The following is a 23,188-nucleotide window of genomic DNA, read 5'->3' as shown; positions in this document are numbered from 1 at the left end:
GGACAGCTAGCTAAAAGGTGACACTGATGAACACCGCTTTTTTTTGTTTGTTTGTTTGTTTTGTTTAATTTGCAACATGTGGAAAAATTAAGAACGCTCAACGCTGACTGCCTCGCTATGCTGTAATGCTGCGATACCATTGACAACAACAGAAAACAAACATTCTTTAATGATTGTTTATTTATAAAATATAAATATTTAAATAAATGTGACTGCAACACTTTAGAATATTATTTATAGAATATATTTAACATTTCATATGTTAAAATTAGTATGCATTAGCTATCACAAATATTTTAAGGCTTTTTCTCATCTGTTAACTTTGCAAAAACTTAAATTGTGCATGCTATTTTATAGCATACCAATCTAATATTAATAATCTCAAGATTAAGAATTAGTAATTGTTGTAACTAGCATTAATTAAAATATGGAGGAAGTTCAAAACTGCTTTAATTCCAGCTAAAATGTAAATAATACAGATCAAAGACTATAACAGGAAATGCAGTGAAACATTCCATCCTCTGATAAACATCACTTGGAACATTTTTGAAAAATAATTAATTTAAGTGATTATATTTTTACCTTCAACTATAATAAAATGTATTTAATAAAAATGACCTACTATGCCCCTTTTTACAACATTTAAAATGGTCTTAGATACAGTATATGTCCTAAGAGTTTGTATATGAAGTTTTAGCTCAAAACACACAAACATTTTTTATCACTTTTTCAAACTGCCCCTTTTAGGCTTTGATCCAAGTTGTGCCGTTAAGGTGACTGTCTTTTTAAATTCAAATTAAGTCCTGGTCAGATCACACGATTTTATTGTCGGTTATGAAAGTCACTATTTCAAGTTTACGCGATTTTTGTCTTGATAAAATCCTAACTTGTCATGGGTAACAAATGTGCCAGACTACATGTTCCTTCGGGATCAGTCATCCTGTGACGTTCACGATGAGCATTTTTACCCAAAGCAGTTACAATGATGCTTGCTGACAACTAATAAACTACATTATTTAAGGGCATTTGTTTCGACATTAATAGGATCAAACTTATGATTCCTTTTTCATTTTAAAATATTTTCTTTAAAATCTAAATGCATATTTTCCTGCAGGGTTTCTTTTTAAAAACTCCCTCGCTTGAACTTGCCGTGACTGAGGTGGAGAAAAAGAAAGCACATCAGCAGCAGCAAGAGAAAAACCGACGCTCAAGACATAATCTTTAAAATAATGAGAGAGATATATATATATATATATATATATATATATATATATATATATATATATATATATATATATATATATATATATATATATATATATATATATAACAGAGGTTTGTGATACAACAATTATAGTCAAGCATTAAATAAATCCCTATATTCCACATAGCGGAACAAATCATCCACCCTCACAGTTGAGTAGTGGACGGGCACAAACAAAAATATAATTTGTATTTTTGAAATAAATTTGTCTGCTATCGTTTTTATCTTAATTTTAATGCATCTTTTGTCAGTCAGTTATCTATAAACAAGAATAACGAATAACATTTGAGGAGAAGCCCTTCAACACAAGTCTGCTATATGCGTCGAAACACAAATTGCCATGAGATTGTGTTGATTTGTTAAATAACCTAATAATCTAGCCTAAATAAAATGAAAGTAAATCATTCTCAGTTTCAGAAAACCCTATATTAAACTGTTTTTTTTATTATTAATGAAAAATTTGAATAAACAGGAAATGCTTTTTTTAATGTATTCGCAGCACTGAACATGCTTCCAGATTACCTCGGAAGAACTAACTCTGTTAGAAGGAAGAGATAATGAAGATGTCTGCATATTTGTGCCAGTCTGTCTGATAAAATAGTTTAATACACCTTAGTTAAAGTTTGCATAACCAATGATTGATCTTATCCACCCCTAACTCACTCATATGCAGTAAATATGCAGTAGATTTTTGATTACCTAACCAGCGCATTAATACATCTGCTGATATAACTGATAAATTATGTGCTCCTGTTGCACCGTGTCACCCACGAGACGTAACTCATTGTGAAGAACTAGAAAAAAATGAAACATTCTAGACTTTCTGAGATGGCAATCATGAGGCATCGCAGACATGGTATCGGTTGTTGTGAACTGTCACATTACACAAGAAGAAATGACTGAATCTCATTTGCCGTTTCCAAATCACCATGACACCCAACTTCAATAAAGTCGTGCCAAATTTTTGTGATCTGACCGAGGCTTTAGAATGTCCTCTCAGACAGATTCAAAACTCTAATGGCGGATGGCTGCTTCTCCTTCAGGGCTGTCTATGCTAATGAAGGAGAGTGGGTGGAACTTTCCCCCTCCAATGACATGTACAAATAGAGAATGTCAATCAAAGTCTTTCTACAGACTGTTTTAATGAAGCGTGATTATAAAACAATTGTATTAGTTTTTTTTTCCTTTAGATGCTGTCTATATTTGCACACTGTTGCCACACAACTGTTTAAACTCCTTATAAAATAGTTTTTTGCATAATACGTCCCCTTTAATATAAACAAATGAAATCTCATTGTGAAATGCAATTCCAATGTAGAAATAATATAAACAAATGCCTTTTTTTTACGGTCAACGTCAATCTTTTTGACATTTGTATGCTAAACTCATCACTTACTATCTAATGTAGAAGCAAATTTGCATGAGGCTTTATTGCACTACTGATGAAGCAAAGTGCTGTAATGTGGCAAATCACATTTGGAAGAAAATATGAGCCGGTTGTCAGATAGACAGAGGATTGATATTGCACTTCTGTGACTGCCAGAGCAGAACGTCAATGATTCAACACAACATGTTCAGCTCAGCCTATGACATGTAGAGAGAGGCGTGATCATTTAATTACTCGACAGCTCATATTTGTCCCTATAGAGCCAAAGACTACAACACAGAGAGGATTATGGATTCGAAAGACTGTATTATGCCATGCAAGATAATAGAACAGGAAAAAAAAGGATGCATGAAATTATTGCGACAGAGATACATTTTTGATATCAGTCATCATTTAATTGCATCTGCTTGTAGACATAATGTAGGGGGTGTTTGTTTGTGCAAAACTTGCTGCAGTATTCTGGGATGTCGCCAGTTGCTAGGATGCTTGTTGTTGCTAGGATTCTTGAAGGCTCAAGTGAAAAGAGTTTACAACCAAATCTATATTCATGTCCCCATGGATAAATAAAATTTATGTTTTCTTTTTTATGGACCACCAGGTGGATGTTTTCAATTGCTTCGAATTTTAAGGAACAAAGGTTAATGAATGACACAAGTGAAAATGCTATATACACTATTGCGTTTTCTTTTTTCATTCATGGACTTAATATAACTTAATAAATGGTTTATTATAAAAAGTCAACATTCAAAAACATTTTTCAGTTGTTTGTGTGTTTATACATGTACAGCAAATAGCACATTTTATAACATTAATAACTCATTTCTAATAACTGATTTATTTTTTCTTTGCAATGATGACAGTAAATAATATTTGACTAGATATTTTTCAAGACACTTCTTTACAGCTTAAAGTGACATTTAAAGGCTTGACTAGGTAGGTTAGGGTAAATTGGCAAGTTATTGTATAATGATGGTTTGTCCGGTAGACTATCGAAAAAATATATAGCTTAAATGGGCTAATAATTTTGTCCTTAAAGTGGATTTAAAAAATGAAAAACTGCTTTTATTCTAGCTGAGATAAAACAATTAAGACTTTCTCCAGAAGAAAAAAAGCCCTTGCTCAGAGTGTTCTCTTGAGCGCGAATTAAAAAGCTGAAAAACGGAAGCCTCGTGGTTTTTAAGGTGGACAGAATAGAGTCAATATAAGCTGCGAATAAAAAGCTGGATTCAGCCTTGTTCCTCCTTATCGCAAACACAACAGCAGAAATCTCTATAGATGGATGGCATTTTATGTCACGTTCAGCCTTATATTCTTAAAATCTGATCAAAATTTGCTGTTTTGTCATCACCTTAAGGGGGTCACACACCAGAAGCGGCGCTTTAAATTACGTTAAAGAGAATTATATAAATACTAGCTCTAAAAGATGACGTTGGCGAATTAGTAACGGCTTCTGCTGTTTTGATGTTAGCTGCAGATGTAAATGAATGGCGGAAGAAAGTAGTTCCTAATAAAGCACGCTAAGGCATTCGGAAAATTTTCACATTTTTTCTGTGTTTATTTTAAGAATAAATAAAATTAAATTAAAATAAGTAGCCAGATTTTCAGGTACAGTAATACTATACATCCGATACATATTATCATGATATTTTGCTCCCGATAATGATAGATCACAATATTAGCGATATACTGTATATTTTTAAATGAGGTTATAAGATGTATTAATTTTGTTAACAGCACAAATTTCTTATAATTGCAACACTGATAGACAGTTGAAGTCTGAACTATTAGCCCACCTTTGAACATTTTTTTCTTTTTTAAATATTTCCCAAATTATGTAGAACAGAGCACGGAAAGTTTCACAGTCTGTATGATAATATTTTGTCTTCTGGAGAAAGTCTTATATGTTTTATTTCCACTAGAATAAAAGCACGTTTAATTTTTTTTTAAAACCATTTTTTTTTAAAACCATCACTTTAAGCTATATTTTTTCAATAGTCTACAGAACAAACCATCATTACACAATAACTTGCTTAATTCCCCTAACATGCCTAGTTAACCTAATTAACCTAGTTAAGCCTTTAAATGTCACTTTAAGCTGTATAGAAGTGTCTAAAAATATCTAGTAAAATATTATGTATTGTCATCATGGTAAAGATAAAATAAATCAGTTATTAGAGATGAGTTATTAAAACTATTATGTTTAGAAATGTGTTTATTTAAATAAGGGGAGCTAATAATTCAAGGGGACTAATAACTGTGCCTTCAACTGTATGTTTGATCTGCCATAACAAGAAGTGCCACCTCATGCATATTGCAATTTTGTCCTACCACTATTGAATAATCAAATGTAATGTAAAATGTAAACACTGTATATTCTAAACAATATATTACATGAAACAAAACAAATCAAAAACACAAAAAAAACAAAGCAAAGCAAAACAATACAAAAAACAAAACCACACATCTTTACATGAAAAAATAGGCAGATTTTTCTACCAGTAGTATTATACAAAAAAAAAAAAAAAAAAAAAAAACAGACATGCTTGCTGAAATACTCTGGCTCATTTTAAAGCTGCCTCTCCATTCTAATAAACATCTGTCTCTTCTGTTTATCACCTCAGTCTCTCAGCTGTTCTTTTTTCTTTTCCCTGAACCGCCAGCATTACGGCCAATCAATCGATAGCACAATACAAGGACAAAAGCCTTCAGAGCATCCCTTGCCTCTTTCTCAAGCTCTCAGTCTGGAGGCCAAATGAATTTCAGCAGTAAACACGCAAAGAGATGAGCAGCTATTTCAGAGACACTCGCGGTGACAATAAAAATGGCATGCGGCGCTACTCTACATGTGTGACATGCATATCTTCTGTCGGCAGACACCGCATGATTGTTCCATTATCATCATCTTCATAGTAAATTGTTCTTTTCATGCTCACAGACACATGATTACTTAAAAGGTATGAAAATGCAGAGCTGCTGAGAGACTTAAAATGCAGCATATCTAAAGATAGGAAACACAATGGGATTTATGGAGAAAAGGCATGTAATGAGCTCTAAATATTCATCTATTCATATTGCTTGTAACAAAAATGATTTTTGTATTGATTTTTGTAATGACAACACTAATATATGTTTAAAAAATCTATATAGAAATGACTTGATGAGCAAACTAAATTAAAAACAATTTGATTCCTTGGATTAGACTAAAAATGGTATTTCAACCATCATTTAATAAAAAAAATATATAAATTTAAATTTAAATGCTGTCTTCATTTACTCACACAATACTTTTACTGTTTTGTCGCACTATACTTTAAAAAAAATTATTTATGTGTTCATTTGCTTTAAAAGATTTTTTATCTTTTATATATTGCAGTTTAAAAATGAAGAATGAGTGGGTTTTAAAGTAATTTAAGGTTATTGTTACATTTGTTTTTAATGAAATCAAATAATTATTATAAATGATCATGACTTGATTAAAATAACTACATTTAGGTGCACTTGGCATTTTAATACCTTTTGCATTTTATGGAAAAAAAGAAAATACATTGTGTTACAACAGCATAACTGTAAAGGATATAAGAACTGTAAAGAAAAAAAAATTAAATTTTAAGGGTTTTGAAGATAAGAGGATTCTATCACAGTATGAAAATGTAAGCAAGCACGTGTTCTCTTACAAATGCAACCTACATTATTTTTTTAAAGTAAAAATTTGAAATAAAAAACATTGCTAAAGAGACAGAGTGAATATAAAATAAAGTTCCTAAAAACAAAACTAATTAAAACATAAAAACACATGAAATCCAGAAAGACACAATGTGATAAGAAAAACACTAACAGAACCTAGTGTGTAAAAAGAAACATTAAAAAAAAAAGTCCTTAAAGTTTGATTGATGGTTTGTTTGTAGGGCTGCACGATATTGGAAAAATCTTGACATTGCCCTATTTTGTTTTGCTGCGATATACAATTATAAATATAAATTCAGCAGATGATTTGAATAGCTCCATTTGTACAGAATTCATTAATTTAGACCGATTGGGATGATCAAGTCTTTGTCTATGCAGTGCATCTGCATACATTAATTTTAAATTACAAGCAAAAATAAATAAATAAACAGTGCTTTATGGTTTTCTGGGGAGTTAAATGGTATGCAAGTAGAAATTGAACAATCAAATAATTATAAATAATTTAAAAAATTACAATATCTTTAAGTTTTAAACTTTATAAATAATCTAACCCTGGGATGTGACTATTGCAGATACAAACATTGCAATATCAATGCTCAAACAATATTTTGTTCAGCCCTATTTGTCTGTTTGTTTGTCAATTTTCAAAACAAACAAACAAACAAACAAACAAACAAAGCAAAGCAAAGCAAAGCAAAGCAAAGCAAAGCAAAGCAAAGCAAAGCAAAACAAAACAAAAAACGTGAATGCACACATTGTGATATCAATGCACAAAACACAAAAACGAAACGAAAAACAAAACAAATTACGGATGCAGAATGCACACATTTCGATATCAATGCTGAATGAACATATTGTGCAGCCCAAAACAAAACAAAACAAAACAAAACAAAACAAAACAAAACAAAACAAAACAAAACAAAACAAAACAAAACAAAACAAAACAAAACAAAACAAAACAAAACAAAAAACAAATCTACAGAACCCCTAAAGAAACTTGGTTACTTGTTTTTTGCAAGTGACAAACAAAACAAAATAAACAAAATAAACAAACAAAATAAATATTAAAAAAAACATTGAGCGGAGAGGAAGAACCATTTCAGAGCTTTTGAAAGCATTGGATTAATGCATTACTTCTGTGAGAGAATGCAAAAACATAAAAATAAATTCCCTCTACCATGCACCTTTACATGGGTTCGTAAAAACAGACCAAACCAACAAAACAAATTTTGGAAAAACATCCAAAAAACAGGAAACTGCAAGAAGTACATGAAAACTGAACAGTCAAAATATATATGATTGCTAAAGAATGAAAATGTCAAAGTAAACAGAACTTCTAAAAAACGCAAAACTATAAAACACCTGTAAAACCAGGTTTGTGTCCATTTATAAATAAAGGAGGATGTTTTATTCTCCTCCTCCTCCTCTCCTACACAGCTGTCCTGTGATTTACATGCACAGCTCAAAGTCACTCTGTCTGGAGCAAGCGCGTCCTGTAGGCACGCATTCCTCAACCCGGCTTCACATAAACAAAACAAACTATCACCCACCAGCAACTGCAGATGCAATCTCTTGGTCCTCCTAATGCTCCGGATCAGACGTCGTCCCATCTTTTTGGCGTACCAAATGGAGGCCAGCATGTCACTTACAAGTCCTGAGGTGAAACCTGGCACAGCGTGGCATTCGGGGTTTGACAGACCACCGGATACAGCGGAGTGATCCTCAGCTCTGATCCCAAATCCCCACCCGCCCCTAGGAGCTGCGTCAAGGTGATCCCATGATGCAGTGCACGAAAGACAGGAGCGTGAGAAAGAGAGCTGGAGACCTCCACAGTGCTTGACGGGTGAACACGTGCACCTGCATGCTGGATGTAAAGGGTGTTCCGGGACTCTAAACTGAGATTCCCCAAGAATGACACAGCTCATTTTTCAGGAATGCTGTCTCTCTCTCCCCCTCCTCCTCTGTGTTTCTCCTCTTTGCTCTCAGCTAAACTATTGGAGTATTTCAGACAGGCACGGAGGAAGAAGTGGCTCACAGAAGACCGATGATGGGAGTGCAACACGGTACAAATGTGAGACAGTAATGTGGCTGGAACAACAAGAGCTTGGATCATCCACATTTAAAAACACTCTGTCCATATGCACCGGACACTTACACTCCATCTTACAGGGACTCAATAAGGAAAACAATGTTTATGAACTTGTGCATGTGACAACAATCTACTTTAAATACCTATTAAATACCTCTTTTGCACAATATTGTTCTGTATTATGTAAAAGTAGTTAGGTCGTGTATGTATAGCTAGTAGTATTAAGCTTGATCTACAATGTGGAAGTGCACTCGTTTTTGCGATTGTTTGGAACTTCCAATTCAGTTGCCCATGGGAGACATGACTAAGAATAATAAACGGCAGAAAACGTTGAAACTGCTTGCTCTACAAACAAGTGTGTTAATGACTATACATAAAAAGTAGAATAATATATTAAGAAAATATCAGTTTGCAACATGAAGCAGCAGAACAAGCTGTTTTAAATGTCTAAAATTCAATGGAAATGAATGAAAGCGGACGTCTTGAGCCAAAAAGACTCCAATGGCTGCCCCTGCCTATATGTCAAGAATAAGATCAATAATTACACTGTAAAAAATACTGGTTGCCTTAAATTTTTTTAACTAAATCAAATTAACCCTAGGAGTCCATTGAAATTATATTAAACTGACTTAAAACAGCTTGAGTAACTTATAAAATTAAGTTAGGACATGATTAACTTATTGTTCAGCTAAAATGACCTTAAAACATATGCTGTCAGGACTAATTGATCATATATTTTTTTACAGACCCTCCAATATGGACAGACCCGATTTAGACTCCCGACTTGAGGTCCTTTGCCATCCCTTACCCTCCCTCTGCTCCCAATGCTTTCCTGTCTGAAATCTTTACTGTCCTATCATAATAAAGGTGAAAACCCCAAAAAAGTAATTACAATAAATAAATAAATAGCTCTTATGTCCATTGTTGTTTTTGTATTTATGATTATGTTTATGTAGCATTGTGGTCCTGCAAGACATGACATTTCCTTCCACTGTATGTCCATACGTGTAGTGGAATGACAATGAAGCTTGAACTTGAGCTCTTGTAGTAGAATGGCATAACATGCCGTCAAGTTGAAATTAAGGTAGCCGTATCTTCTCAGATCTTGTTTATTTTTGTCAAGATTGTCAAAGCATTTTTTACTTGTCTCAGCAGCCTAGCAGTTTCTAGGCTAAGCAAGGACTTTTGTTGAAGCAAGCAACCAATATTTTGCACAAACTTCTTAAGCTATTAGGACATGTGTCTAATCAATGTCACTTTTAAGTAAAAAAAAAAAAAAAGGTCCTGCCCCAATTCGCACATTAAACCCTCAACTTCTTCTTCTTCTTCTGAGTCCACCCATTCATGTAGAAGTTGGCTCGTCTTAGCATGTATCAAGCAAAATGGCAGTGTGCTCACAAGCATCCTTCAAAAAGCTGAAATATCAAATGAGGCACTACAGACGTATGGACTTGACAAACAATTGCATATTGTGGCCACTAAGTCTGCAAATCGGAAGTGCACATAAATGTGCTAAGTGGGATTTAAGACTTCCACCAACATGTTTTTAAGTCTGGTACACGCCAAGCCAACAACAAAAAACTAGCAGTGGCAAAAGACAACTTTTATCACCTTGCAGTTACTGCTCCCATGACTAAATAGACAACAGCCAACTGAAACGACAATGCACATTCTGCACTTGCATGAAAGAATGAATCTTTCCACACCTGAAGGTGAGGGTATCTGAATTATCATTCCACAAATGTAAACCAGACCTAGTGCTGCACACAAACAATCTATCTGCTAACAAAGCGGCATTTACATACAGTACTTCTTGTTCACCATAAAGGGATTTGCTCATGCAAATATATGTTTGATAATCCATATAATTTTGCATCATTTTTAAGATATGTGACAAAATGACAGCCAGCTTCTCCATGGTCCCTCTTGCATTGTTTACTTTATCACTTCAGTTGTGTTCTTGTACCTTGATTTGTATCTGAACATTCAATTAGAGAACAGTATTTTACAGACAGCTGAAGCTGAATCTACACGCTGAATCAGGCAAACTCCCACCAACAGAAGCCTAATTAAAGACAATGGGCTCTATGTAATGATCTAGGTGCAAAGTCTAAAGCGAAGGGCGCAGAAGCATTAAGGGCGTGCCTGAATCTACTTTTGCTATTTTAAAGACGAAAAAATATGCTCTGCACCATGGCGCATGGTCTAACAGGGTTGTGCTTATTCTCTTAATGAGTTGTGGGTGTGTTTTGAGAATAAACCAATCAGAGTCTCAGTCTCATGTCTCATTCCCTTTAAGAGTCAGTTGTGTTGAGCCATGGCGCATTTGCTATTTACATGACGGACATTGTAAGTGCAAAAACTGAACGCTTCACTAGTGAGAAAACAGTTCAACAGAGAATCTGCAGCACAAGGATAACAAGCCTCCTCCAATCTGCCTTTGCTTTCACTTTCTCTTTCGTGGATAGGGAAACGGTGTTGTATGCACAGACATCCATTGTCCTACATAATTAGTTTAGTTTGTTAAGCGCAAAGTTTTGCAAGTAGTCATGAATAAAGTAAAAAAAGCCCCTGAAATGAAGAAGGCATGAAGGCAGCGATTTTTATATGTATGTAGAAAATAATAATTTTTGTAATATTAAATTCATTAAATTCTTTTTCATTTGTAAAGAAATTTGCGTATTGCTGTTTTAAGCAATGTGTAAGCGAGGCACGCTCTGCGCTGGACTTTAGACCTGCTTTCAGCTGGTCTATTGCACAGTCTATTTTAGTTTCTCAAAATAATAACCTGCCAACAATTTGTCTTAACATCTTTTCTTGATCGGAACACCCATGAGTCCACAAAGTGGAACAAATGGATTTGCAATTTAAACAACATGGCAAAAAACAGAAAAATTAGGGTTGGTCTAAAAAATGCAAGACGTTGTGGAAACACATCTTGCACCTTATTGCGCAGAGTGTATGATAGTGCCCAATGTATGGAACACACAGAACAAGACTAGACGCTGCAAAATGGGCCTTCGTCACACTTTACTTTCTGCAGATCTTCCTCTTTTCTATTTGGCCAGAGGAGAATTGAGCCTGATTTCTCCATTTCCATCAATTGGTGGATCACTGGTCTTCAAGTGGCCCTTCAACAGTGATATTCATGTTAAACTGTCCAGAATCAGTTTTGAACCAACTAGACCTACACTAGCCACTACACTACTACCAGCTTGCTTTGGTGAATACAGCATGTCCCACTGTGAAATATAAAAGTATGAAATATGAAAGTGAAATATTGCTATAATTGTTTATCCTTTTGTTGTTCATGCATTTTTGACATCTTTGACACAATTGACATCGTATTAGAAATAAAGGTGACTTGACAAAGCCAAAAACTATCCACCCAGTAGCCATATTTGCAATGCATTCAGGCACTTTTCTCCGGACACTGATTGTTTTAAACTACAACCAAACCTAACAGCAACTTTAATTACTAGTCCATATATTGTGTGCTGCAGTATTGCCCACGGCCCCTAGTTTGGCTCTCTGCTATAAAGCATGACAAAACAAAGTATAGATAAAATAAAGTTAGTATTGCTGTACAAGAACACAAATTGTGATGGTAGTTGTCTTTTAACCCTTTTCACTTGTAAGCCATTCAAAAGTACATTTAGCAATAGTAATAGTCATTTCAGTTACTGTGTGCAGTGTAATATTCACTGCAGTTTTTTTTTATAAAGGCTACTTTCTTCAATTCGGCCTAAACACCCAAACTCTGATGAGATTACAATAACATGAGAAATTAAACAAACCGTTTTTTCAGCCCTGGACTTCCACTGTATGTTATTAGAAAACACGACTACTGAAGATGCGAAGACTGAAACTGCAGTAACCATGGCAGCCTTCTGCCATCTTGGACATTTGGTATCTGCTATTTTTGACCAAAGTGATATTACAGCTAGCAAAGACTTTTAACTAAACCCATATCAACAGAGGTTTCGTGTTTTGAATATGCCTGGAAAGCTTTTCATCAAAGTATGGGCTTGAAGTGTTGCCATATCCACCTATTATACTGTAAGCAATGTTTAATAAATATCTTTGGGTTAAAGCAATCCAGTTTAAGAGTTGGTGTGGGTATGTGGTTATTTTTAAGATAATGTTTGGGACTATATCTTTATTGAGACTATCTTTAAGGGACTTGTTCTTATTTACTTATTACACTTTTCATCATTTATTTAGTTGTTAAAGATACTGTAAAGTGCTTTGAAATGCAAAATTTTTTATCCAACATTTGATGTACTCTCAACAGAAACAAAGATAGGGCGGGGCCTATAGTAGCTCCTCCCCATTATTAAAAACAGCCAATAGCACTTTGTTTTTATCACTGCTCTGTGCGTGAGAGTGGTTGAGATCAAGCACATTAAATGAAGAGCAGATGACAAGTGACTTGAAGGGGGCAAGGCATGTCAGATAGTAGAGAGCAGATGATTGGTCAGAAGATTTGATGACTTTGTGATGTCAAAACAATTACTGATCCATCAGAAGTGACAAACTACAAGCTTTGGATGTTTAAAGCAGATTTATATCTTCTAAATGTGAATTTTGTCACTGTTTAGGAGCACACTAGCGTAACCTTAAAACTAACATACTAATGCTAAAATCTAAAAAAATTGTATTTTAATTTCACGAGACCTTTAAGTTCTGTACATATACACAGCATTTCCGTTAATGTAGTGATCATTACCTATATTTTTGTTGTGATGCGGTTGTAAATAACTGAATCACATGTCTACAGAACAGCGTTAAGTACTAAAATCTAATATAGTTACAGAGTACATGTGGCTATCAAGAATGTAAAAAACACACATTTTTAATCCACAAGGCATGAGGCAAAATATTTTTAGCATTCATAGCATATTTATCAGCAGTAAAAGCTTCCTGTTCAGCCCAAAAATCCAGTTTACAAAAAACTAAACTAAGAGAAGACAGCTAGCTCTGAATCCTCAGTGGTGTGACATCACAATTATTAAGAAATCAAAACAAAACCAAAAGTCTCACTTTAATATAAATTATGTGGGGTTTTCTGCAAATGAAATTATACCTTAAGTGGGCCTTGGTTAAATAAGTAAAATAAAATGTAAAAAATAATTGACATGACAAACACCAAGTGGCATCTGAGCTACTACTAGTGTGCAGCCATTTGTTCAACGCTGCTTATGCATCACTTTTTTTGATAACACATGGGATTTGAAGTCTTCGTGCTCACGGTACATTTAGTGCCCCACCACAGATCCACTTGTCCCCAAAGAGGCTACAGGCTAAAACAAATTACTGATTGTACCTGAGTCAGAAAAGCACCTTATTAGAATTCAAGGCAGAGTGAGGCAGAAACGCCTCCACCTCCAGCTCCCATTACTTTATACGGCTGGACAAAACTAATGCACTTACTGCCCTGCGGCTCCAGCCACATTACTGCATTACTCTCCACTGCTGATGACAAGCACTAAAGACACCGACACAATACGAAGATGGGGAAAAAAGCCTGAGACCAGAGAATATCAAAAGATTAGTTCAAGCAAAAATAAAAACTCTGCCATTATTTACTCAACCTCAAGTCTCGCAAAACATAGCATTACTTTATCTGTGGCACACAAAAGGAGAAATGTTTATGAATCTACAGCTCTTGCCACAAAAATAACAGGGATATTAAGGGGAGTAAGAAAACATATTTTTGGGCAAATTAAACCTTCAAAAACCAACTGAAATCAACAGAAAAAAAGAATGATTTTAGTTCTTAGGAAATATACTGGTGTATAGCCTATATAGTGGAAAGCACTAAGGTTCTAAGGTTTTCTAAGGTTTTCTAAATACTAAAATATTGACGTTTTGAACCATTTCCAGGTTAAATTTAGATTCTGAATGCCTGCCAGACAGGCACCTTATATATGACAGATGGCCAGTACAACAATACTGAACACACACAAACATCTAGAACAAAGCTTTAACAGTTTCCAAAAAGTTTAATTTAGAAATTCAGGAAGGATGTATTAAATTAATTAAAAGTGATACATTTTTTTTCTTCTTCTTCTTTTTTGTTTTATTTCAGCTAGAATAAAAGCAGTTTTTAAATTTTTAAAAAACATTATTAGCCCCTTTAAGCTATATTTTGTTTTCGATAGTCTACAGAACAAACCATCATTATACAATAACTTGGCTAATTCTACCAAGCAAACCTAATTAAGCCTTTAAATGTCACTTTGAACTGAATTGAAGTGTCTAGAAAAATATCTAGTCAAGTATTATTTATTGTCATCATGGCAAAGATAAAATAAATCAGTTATTAGAGATGAGTTATTAAAACTATTATGTTTAGAAATGTGTTGAAAAATCTCTCTGTTGAAGAGAAATGGTGGGGAATAAACAGGGGGGCTAATAATTCAGACTTCAACTGCATATATATATATATATATATATATATATATATATATATATATATATATATATATATATATATATATATATATATTTATAATATTTTAATTATTATTTATTTATTTCAAATACATGCTGTTATTTTGAACTGTCTGCTTTGAGATTTATGAAAAAATAGCGATAATAATAAATGATTCAAGCACCAAATCAGTACATTTTATTAATTGATGAAGGATTATGATTCTGAAAAATAGTTCTGAAAAATAAATGATCAATATAAAATCAAAAAGTTTAATTTTACTAATAAAACAAATGTAGCCAGATTTTGAATAAAAACTTCACTTAAAAGATTATGTATAGTGATAATAATATTGTCATTAGTAATGTCACATGTACAAGATAATTGCTTTATCTACATTCCTAAAACTGCCCCACCAAAATAATAATGAATTTGGGTTGCAACTAATGTGCCTAGTAACACACTTAATGCATTTATTTTTTCAAAACATCCCGTAATTTCTAAAACATCAGCCTCTACAAAACGGTTGATATGTTGGTTTATGGTAAAAGTCCAGGAACTAATACATATGAAAGTCAGACAGTATGAAGTGAAAGACCAATTTATTTAAAAACATGATCAAAATAAAACATGTTTGAACACTAAATCATCTTTATTTTTTGAAGTATGCCATAAAATATTTCAGATTCTCAATGAACATGTTGTCTTGTTTATTTATTTAAATAAAACCAAGATCAAGTGTGGTAGTGCAACAGGATTATGTTTGTTTGATTTTTTTGTAAACCAGCAATGCTGTGTCTGCAAACCATTATTTAAAACAGTCATTATTTAAATGACTTTAACAGTCATGATTTAAAACAGTCAAAATAAGGTCAACCATTTTGTAGAGAAGGCAGTTAAAGGCATATAAACAAATATATATATTTTAGAAGATCCACATTTCAGTACAATGCAACTTGTTTATTAAATAACCAAGAAGCTGATGTATAAAACAGAATCTCACTCAGCACCATCTGTTTGTGTAAAAGTCTCCAGGCCTGTTAATATAAAGACGAAGCAGTGTCCTGTTTCACAACCTCCCCCAGAACATTGTTTGTTGCCACAAACCTTATAAACACCAAATGCCCAATTTAAAAGGGCAATCTGACATTCTGTTCAGTAAACACGAAACGACTCTCCGAATGAGTCAACAATAAAGGCAAGAACTGCACGCTATCTCTTGAACATACAAATAAATATGGCAAAGCTTTACCATAAAACAAAACAGCTTATTGGATGCTACTACATGAAAAGTAGATATTTAGGGCATAGAACATCTACAGTCAATAATTTTATAAATGATAACAAAATCTATGAAACTGTATCATAACAATATTTGGCCTCATAAGGCTGATTTGACCATTTCACCACCAAATGATTTGACCTGCTGGTTGGTTAGTTAGAACAGCTGTGCAACAAGTCAGACAATTTAAACATGAATTATTTACTCCTTCTTGACCCAGACACAGGCCATTTTATCGAACAGCGATATCCTTTCAAGAGAGCCACAAAGAAACCCATGTGATCATTTCTTTCAAAAACACTTTCAGGGTTATCCTTGGAATAAACATTTCAAACTGACAAAAAACAAAACTGTAAATAATTGTTTTTTTGACGCCACTCAAAATGTGTTACTAAAATATCTGAACAATGTTTTTATAATAAAGTTTTCATGAAATCATTATTTTCATGTAAATATGGAATATCAAAGTCATTGTAAACTGGAATTAATGGCATATTTTACTTTGGTAATGCAATGCATTTCTGAGAAGACTTTATTGTGTGAAAATTAGGATAGGTGGTAAGTCTTGCATAATAAAATAAAGTCAGACATCTGCTACTTGAATGCCTTCATAACTTTTCAGTTACTGGTTAACAGTCTAAAAGCTTTAGTTAATAGCACTTTACAGTCTTCTTGCACTGTGACATCTCTGCCATCTAGTGTTTACAAAGCAAACTTCAACAACTAACAATAAAATAAAATAAGATACTTTACAAACAAACAAAATGTGAGAACATGATTTTAAAAACTATATTGAACAATTTTCTTTTTATTTTATTTTCTAAATATATTTGAGTATTATAAACAATTATATATAATTATAAATTATAAAAAATATAGTTTTTTTTCAATATGTTTTAGTTTCAGTTGTGTTTGTTTTGGAACACTAGATGATGCCACTACCAGCACCAATATTGTGATTTTGAGTACCATATTCCTGCCTTTAACATACAGTGTACATTTGTGAAGCATCTGCAAACTGCATTAATGTAAATACCTTCATTTGGCTATTAGTAGTAGCAATAATAAATAATAACTTGTTTCTATACACCTGAAGTAATGTAACATAGCTACAGTAGACATGTCATACATTAAGTTTACACATGCTTGCAGTCATGCCAAGGTCCACAAAACATTTAATTCTGCATTAACTGCAAGTTAATTAATGGAAACAACAGGAAAGCCGCTGTTCTAAACCAAAAGCCTCTATTGTCCCTTTTGTATTGTAAAAGAGATTAGTTGGTTTTATTAAAAAAAAAATCAATAAATAAATAAAAAGTGAGTAAACCTGTTGTATTACAATTGTTAAGTACAGTGCATCCGGAAAGTATTCATAGCGCTTCACTTTTTCCACATTTTTTTATATTACAGCCTTATTCCAAAATTGATTAAACTCATTTATTTCCTCGAAATTCTACACACATGACTCCATAATGACAATGTGAAGATCTTAAGTCTTTTTGAATATGATGCCACAAGCTTGACCCACCTGTCTTTGGGAATTTTTGCCCATTCCTCTTTGCACTACCTCTCAAGCTCTATCAGGTTGGATGGGAAGCAACGGTGTACAGCCTTTTTCAGATCTCTCCAGAGATGTTCAATAGGATTTATGTCTGGGCTCTGGCTGGGCCAATCAAGGACATTCACTGAGTTGTTGCTCGGCTCTATTGATATTCTGAAGCAGGTTTGAAAGCACCACGATGCTTCACTGTAGGGATGGTATTTGCCTGGTGTTGAGCGATGCCTGGTTTTCTCCAAACTTAACGCCTGGCATTCACTCCAAAGTGTTCAATTTAAGTCTCATCAGACCGGAGAATTTTGTTTCTTATGGTCTGAGAATCCATCAGGCGGGGAGTGGATTCCGTCTGGCCACTCTATCATACAGGCCTGATTGGTGGATTGATGCACAGATGGTTGTCCTTCTGTAAGGTTCTCCTCTCTTCACAAAAGAATTCTGGAGCCGAACCTTTGGGTTATTGATCACCTCCCTGACTAAGGTCCTTCTCCCCTGATCACTCAGCTTAGATTGCCAGTCAGTAATGTTTCTATAACCTTCCCTAGGCTTGTGCCTTGAGACAATCCTGTCTCGGAGGTCTACAGACAATTCCTTTGTCTTCATGCTTGGTTTGTGCTTTGACATGCACTGTCAACCCTGAGACCTTATGTAGACAGGTGTATAGACAGGTGTATGCCTTTTCAATTCATGACCAATCAACTGAGTTGACGACAGGTGAACTCTAATGAAGCTGCTGAAAAATCTCAAGAATGATCAGTGGAAACAGAATGTACCTAAGCTCAATTTAGAGCTTCACGGCAAAGGCCGTGAATATTAATGTACAGTGCATGTGATTTTTCAGCTTTTTCATTTTTAATAAATTTGCAACAATTTCGAAAAATCTTTTTTTTACATTGTCATAATGGGGTATTGTGTGTAGAATTTTGAGAAAATAAATGAATTTAATCCATTTTGGAATAAGGCTGTAACATAAGAAAATGTGGAAAAAGTGAAGCGCTATGAATGCTTCCCGGATGCACTGTAGATTAACCGAGCAAACAATAAATTATGTTTTACTCACTTTTTTTAAACCAACACTTTTTGGAAATAGGCTCATTTTACAAGATTTAGATCTAGATTCTAGAGACCATTTTTTAATCCACTGAGCTAATATCTGTGAGCAGTTCCAGTTTAGCTTAGCAAAAATAATTGAATCGTATTAGACCATTAGCATCTCACTCCAATATTTTTGATAATTTTCTTTTTAAAGCTTGACTCTTCTGTAGTTTGACTGTGTACTAAGTTTCTATTTTCTAGGCTGATAAGTCTAGGAACTATACTCTTGTTGTGTAATAATCAAGGAACTATGCTGCTGTACAATAGCTGTAGTAGGCGCAATGCTTTTACACAACACTGTTACCTTGTTAGGGACTATTTTCAGGTCCTGCATAATATCATTGTGCCTGCTACACCCATAATACAGAGAAGTACCTTGATTATTATGCTGAAATGAGAGTATAGTTCCTATAGCTATATCAGCCTAGAAAATAGCAACTTGTCATTTTCAACGTCTGTCTTAGTAAACAATGTAACTGCATAATAGTCTAACATTAAATAATTGCTCCTATCTAAACTCTTTTACCTATGAATGGGATGCTAATGGTCTAATCTGATTGAATGACTTTTTAAGCTAAGCTAAAAGTGCTTCTTCCCGTTTTTCTTTTAAAAGGTGGAGTGTTTAAGCTAAGTCAACTTGTCAATTTTAAGGCCACAAGCTTACACATTTTTATGTAAAGTATTATGATTTAAAAAGATTGATCATCCATCTAAATGAAAAACATGTATAAAAAGCATAGGATGCCACTGGTTTACCTGAATCAGTATGTCACTTTGCGAGTAAAGTGTGGCAAAGGCGGGGGCTGGAACCTCCTCACCTCCTAATGTCGACGGGCCGTCAAAAACACACTCCAGAGACTCTACCTGAAGAGGGGCACGTAACTCAGGTGATAAACATGACTTCCAAAACACACGCTCATAGAAACACACACAAACACATGAAACAACGTGCCCACAAGCAGCTTTAGAGTAGAGCTGAAGTGTGTGAAAGCATCGTGCCCTTCACAAAAACCATGCAGATACTGACACATGACAACTTCACTGAACAAGCGTAATAAAATGAGGAATAAAGTAAAAAAAAGAATGGACAGTATGAGGTGAGTTCAGTATGATGACTGAACTACTCAGAATTTCATAATGATGATCGAATATATGCAGAATACATACAAAACACTCTTGTAAAGCCACGGATCATCATGATGAACTGCAGACACTCATAAAAGGCACACACTTGAGGTTGTGTGGCAGAAGACAGCAGGTGAATTGCCATTTTCATTTTTATGAAGACAATTCAGAACGATTGGACAGATGGGCCATAATGTGATCGTGTGTGTCAGCTGTGTATCAAACTTGATGGTAATTGATCAAATGTGTGTTTTCTAGAGTTGATCTTTGATTTAAATCAATGAGAGTAATCGGGATCTAATTTTGACATTCAAAAAAGAACATTTGAAGTGGTGAGTACATTTCATTGCATGTTTTTAGATGACAAATCCACTAGAGGGCGCTATCTACATTTTTGCGAATCTGAAAATTCTTTAGTAAGGGTATATTTTGTTGTTTTAATAACACGTTATTCTTGCATGCCCATGAACCACTAATCTAAACCCAGAGAAAACTGCACTGCGAAAACATAGTATGACCTTGATTTAACATTGCTTGCATCTCTTTTGTGGAACCCTGCTTCACCGGAGTTATGCTGTGTTTACACCAGACACAGATGAAGTGATTCACATGTTAAGTCAATGCAAAGATGTGAATAGACATCCTGCGCAAATGAGGCGGCACAAATGACGCGATTCACACAAATGAAGCAGCGTGGGTTGAGCATTTTGTGTGTTTAAATCGCTCGAGTTGGAAAATCTTGAACTTCAGCGGACATTTAAGCGATCAGGAGCTTTCTCTTTTGGGACACGGGACAAAAGTTCATCATACTGGGCTCGGCTCAGTAGGAAGCACTGCTGAAAGCCTCCACACGGTGTGCTATTTTTCTGGTGTAATTCTTTATTTGTCAAAAAAAAATGTCTTTGCAAATACCATTTGTGTAGAAATGAACACAAGCTGTCAGCGTCAAACTGACCTGCAAAGTTAATTTTACTGAGAAACTGAAGTCAAATGTATTAGGTTATTTATTTATTTATTTTTTTTGTGGTTTCATATATATGTACACTACACTACCGGTCAAAAGTTTGTGGTCATTTTTTTTTCTTTTTTTTTTAAGAAAATGATTCTGTTTCATCAAGGTGGCATTTGTTAAATGTAAAAAAAAAAAAAAAAAAAAAAAAAAAGTTAAATTGTTAAATATTTATTAAATATTTATTAATTGCTTATTGCACGTATTTTCAAATACAATGATAACGCCAGTAAATATTTATTTTATTACTATAACCATTATCAATAATAATAATAATAATAATAATTAATATTAGAGTGATTTCTGAAGGATCATGTGACTGAAGACTTTAGTAATGAAGTTTAAAATGCATCTTTAAAATCACTGGAATAAATTTAAAATAAAATTATAAATGACTTTTGGACATTTACTTTTTAGTGCAATAACTGCATTTTTGATTAAATAAATTCCGCCTTGGTGAGCAGAATACGCTTATTTTAAAACATTTAAAAATCCTACTGACGGTAGTGTAGACTAAAACATGTATTTCCAATGAGCCTGCGTTGCTAAACATAAATCCTACAATAGCACCAAATCAACACAAAGATTCAACAGAATTCACAATTCAACACATACATTATCCAGTCTATTACGTGATTGTTTTTGTGAATATTAGGCCAAATTTGACATTTTCAAAGCAGCCATATTAATAATCAGAATTTAACCGTCCCTGTTTAGAATATCTGCAAAGTTACAAAACAAAGACTGCAAAGAATGTTTTTTTTTCTGTATTCACTATGCAGTGCATCCAAACTCCATTGTAATCCTACTTTTTTTTTCTTACTAAAAAAAAAATATATATATATTTTTTTAACAAAATATAAGGTAAAATATAAACAAACCCAAGCCAGTAGGCTTAAAAAAATAATAAAAATAGGCTTCTTGGCCCTAAGCGGCTGCTTACCTCGCTTATTGGTTAAGTCCATCCCTTTTTGGAGTTAATGTATAGTATTACCAATGTTTCACAGTATAAAAATAACACATGATCCTTTTTTATAATGCCAAAATATATGCTAGAAACTTCCACTTTCAGAGATGTTACAAATTATTATATATATTTTTTTAAACAAATACTCTTCTCTTAAATATTTAACTCACCAAATAAATAAATACAAAAAAAAAAAAAAGGATTTTTACATTTTGGGTCAACCAAAGAAAGTAAAAGGCTAATAATTTAACTATAGAGAGCAAAAGGGTATTTTAAAATATGTACAAAATATTTTTTTTTTCAAAGTTATCTTATTCCACAATATTAAATGCTAACCCTTTATTTTATGGTGTCCATGATACAAAGAAGAATATAACATTAAATACCACATTAATGTAGCACCTGTTGTATTTGCATTAAATAAAATGTACTTTCCATGCACTGTAACCAAGTAAAGGAACTAGTGCTGAACTAGTGCACAAAGTTTGTGTTTACATAATATACACATACACAAAATGATTACGCATAAATTGCAATTTATCCCTGAGTGTTCCAAATATATGTAACACATCACGATGACCCACTTTTATTACTGCAACCCTTGTGCTAACAAACACACTATTTATTCCTCCTGATATAAATACCCCAGCAGAGCTTTGCTGTGCTTTGCACTGATTTCACTGTAGGCCTTTACCAGAACGCGGGCCAGTCACAGGACGCTACAACTGTGGGACATGGAGAGCCACAAGATGTCATCTCCATCTGTGCCGACAGCTCCAGCCAAGCACACAGCGAGTCAACACAATCACATAATCGGGTTAAAAACGCTAAATCTCAGACATCTACCACCATAAATTAATGCGACGTTAAACAAATAGTGCATGCGCTTCAGGAGGAGAACTCCGGCTGTGTGCCACTGAAGCGAAAGGTTAAACAATCCTTAACTGTGGACGGGAGCATCTCTGTGTCTTGACTGCCAGTACAGCGTCTGTAAATAGAAACCTGACCAGAGGCATGTGGTTCATGTGTCGTGTGCTGCAGAAAGCAGGCAGTCACGTCATCGCCAGGGCAGAGAAAGTGTAAAACCGATTTATGGCAAATTTGATCAAAATTATTCAACAATCTGCATCAAGTCGAAAATCAGACACTCCTGCAATTAAAAGGTCTAACAGAGACACTCGCACAACTATAAATGTTGTGTTTCTATTAAATACAATTACATAATAAGTACAATTAAATATGTAATAAATAATAAATAAATAGTCACCTTGGAATTACAAGGTTCTATCTGCGTC

General features: G+C 33.9%; 1 protein-coding gene across 35 annotated transcripts in view; it reads right to left on the bottom strand.

Moving 5' to 3' along the window:
* Window positions 1–23,188, bottom strand: part of dlg1a (discs large MAGUK scaffold protein 1a) — a 220,470-nt gene that overhangs the window by 118,672 nt on the left and 78,610 nt on the right. For 11 of the 35 annotated variants that reach the window (XR_015492471.1, NM_001442050.1, XM_087254847.1 and 8 more), the window contains 1 exon segment: window positions 19,549–19,656. Coding sequence is in view for 10 of the 11 variants with exons in the window: in NM_001442050.1 (NP_001428979.1) it covers window positions 19,549–19,656 (108 nt within the window). In the remaining variant the exon portion in view is untranslated. 35 annotated transcript variants of the gene reach the window in all.

Source organism: Danio rerio, chromosome 6, assembly GCF_052040795.2.
Source record: "Danio rerio strain M-AB ecotype USA chromosome 6, GRCz13ab, whole genome shotgun sequence".
NCBI classification, from domain to species: Eukaryota; Metazoa; Chordata; class Actinopteri; order Cypriniformes; family Danionidae; genus Danio; species Danio rerio.
Note: the sequence above shows the minus strand (reverse complement) of the source record. Positions and strands in the feature narration are given on the sequence as shown.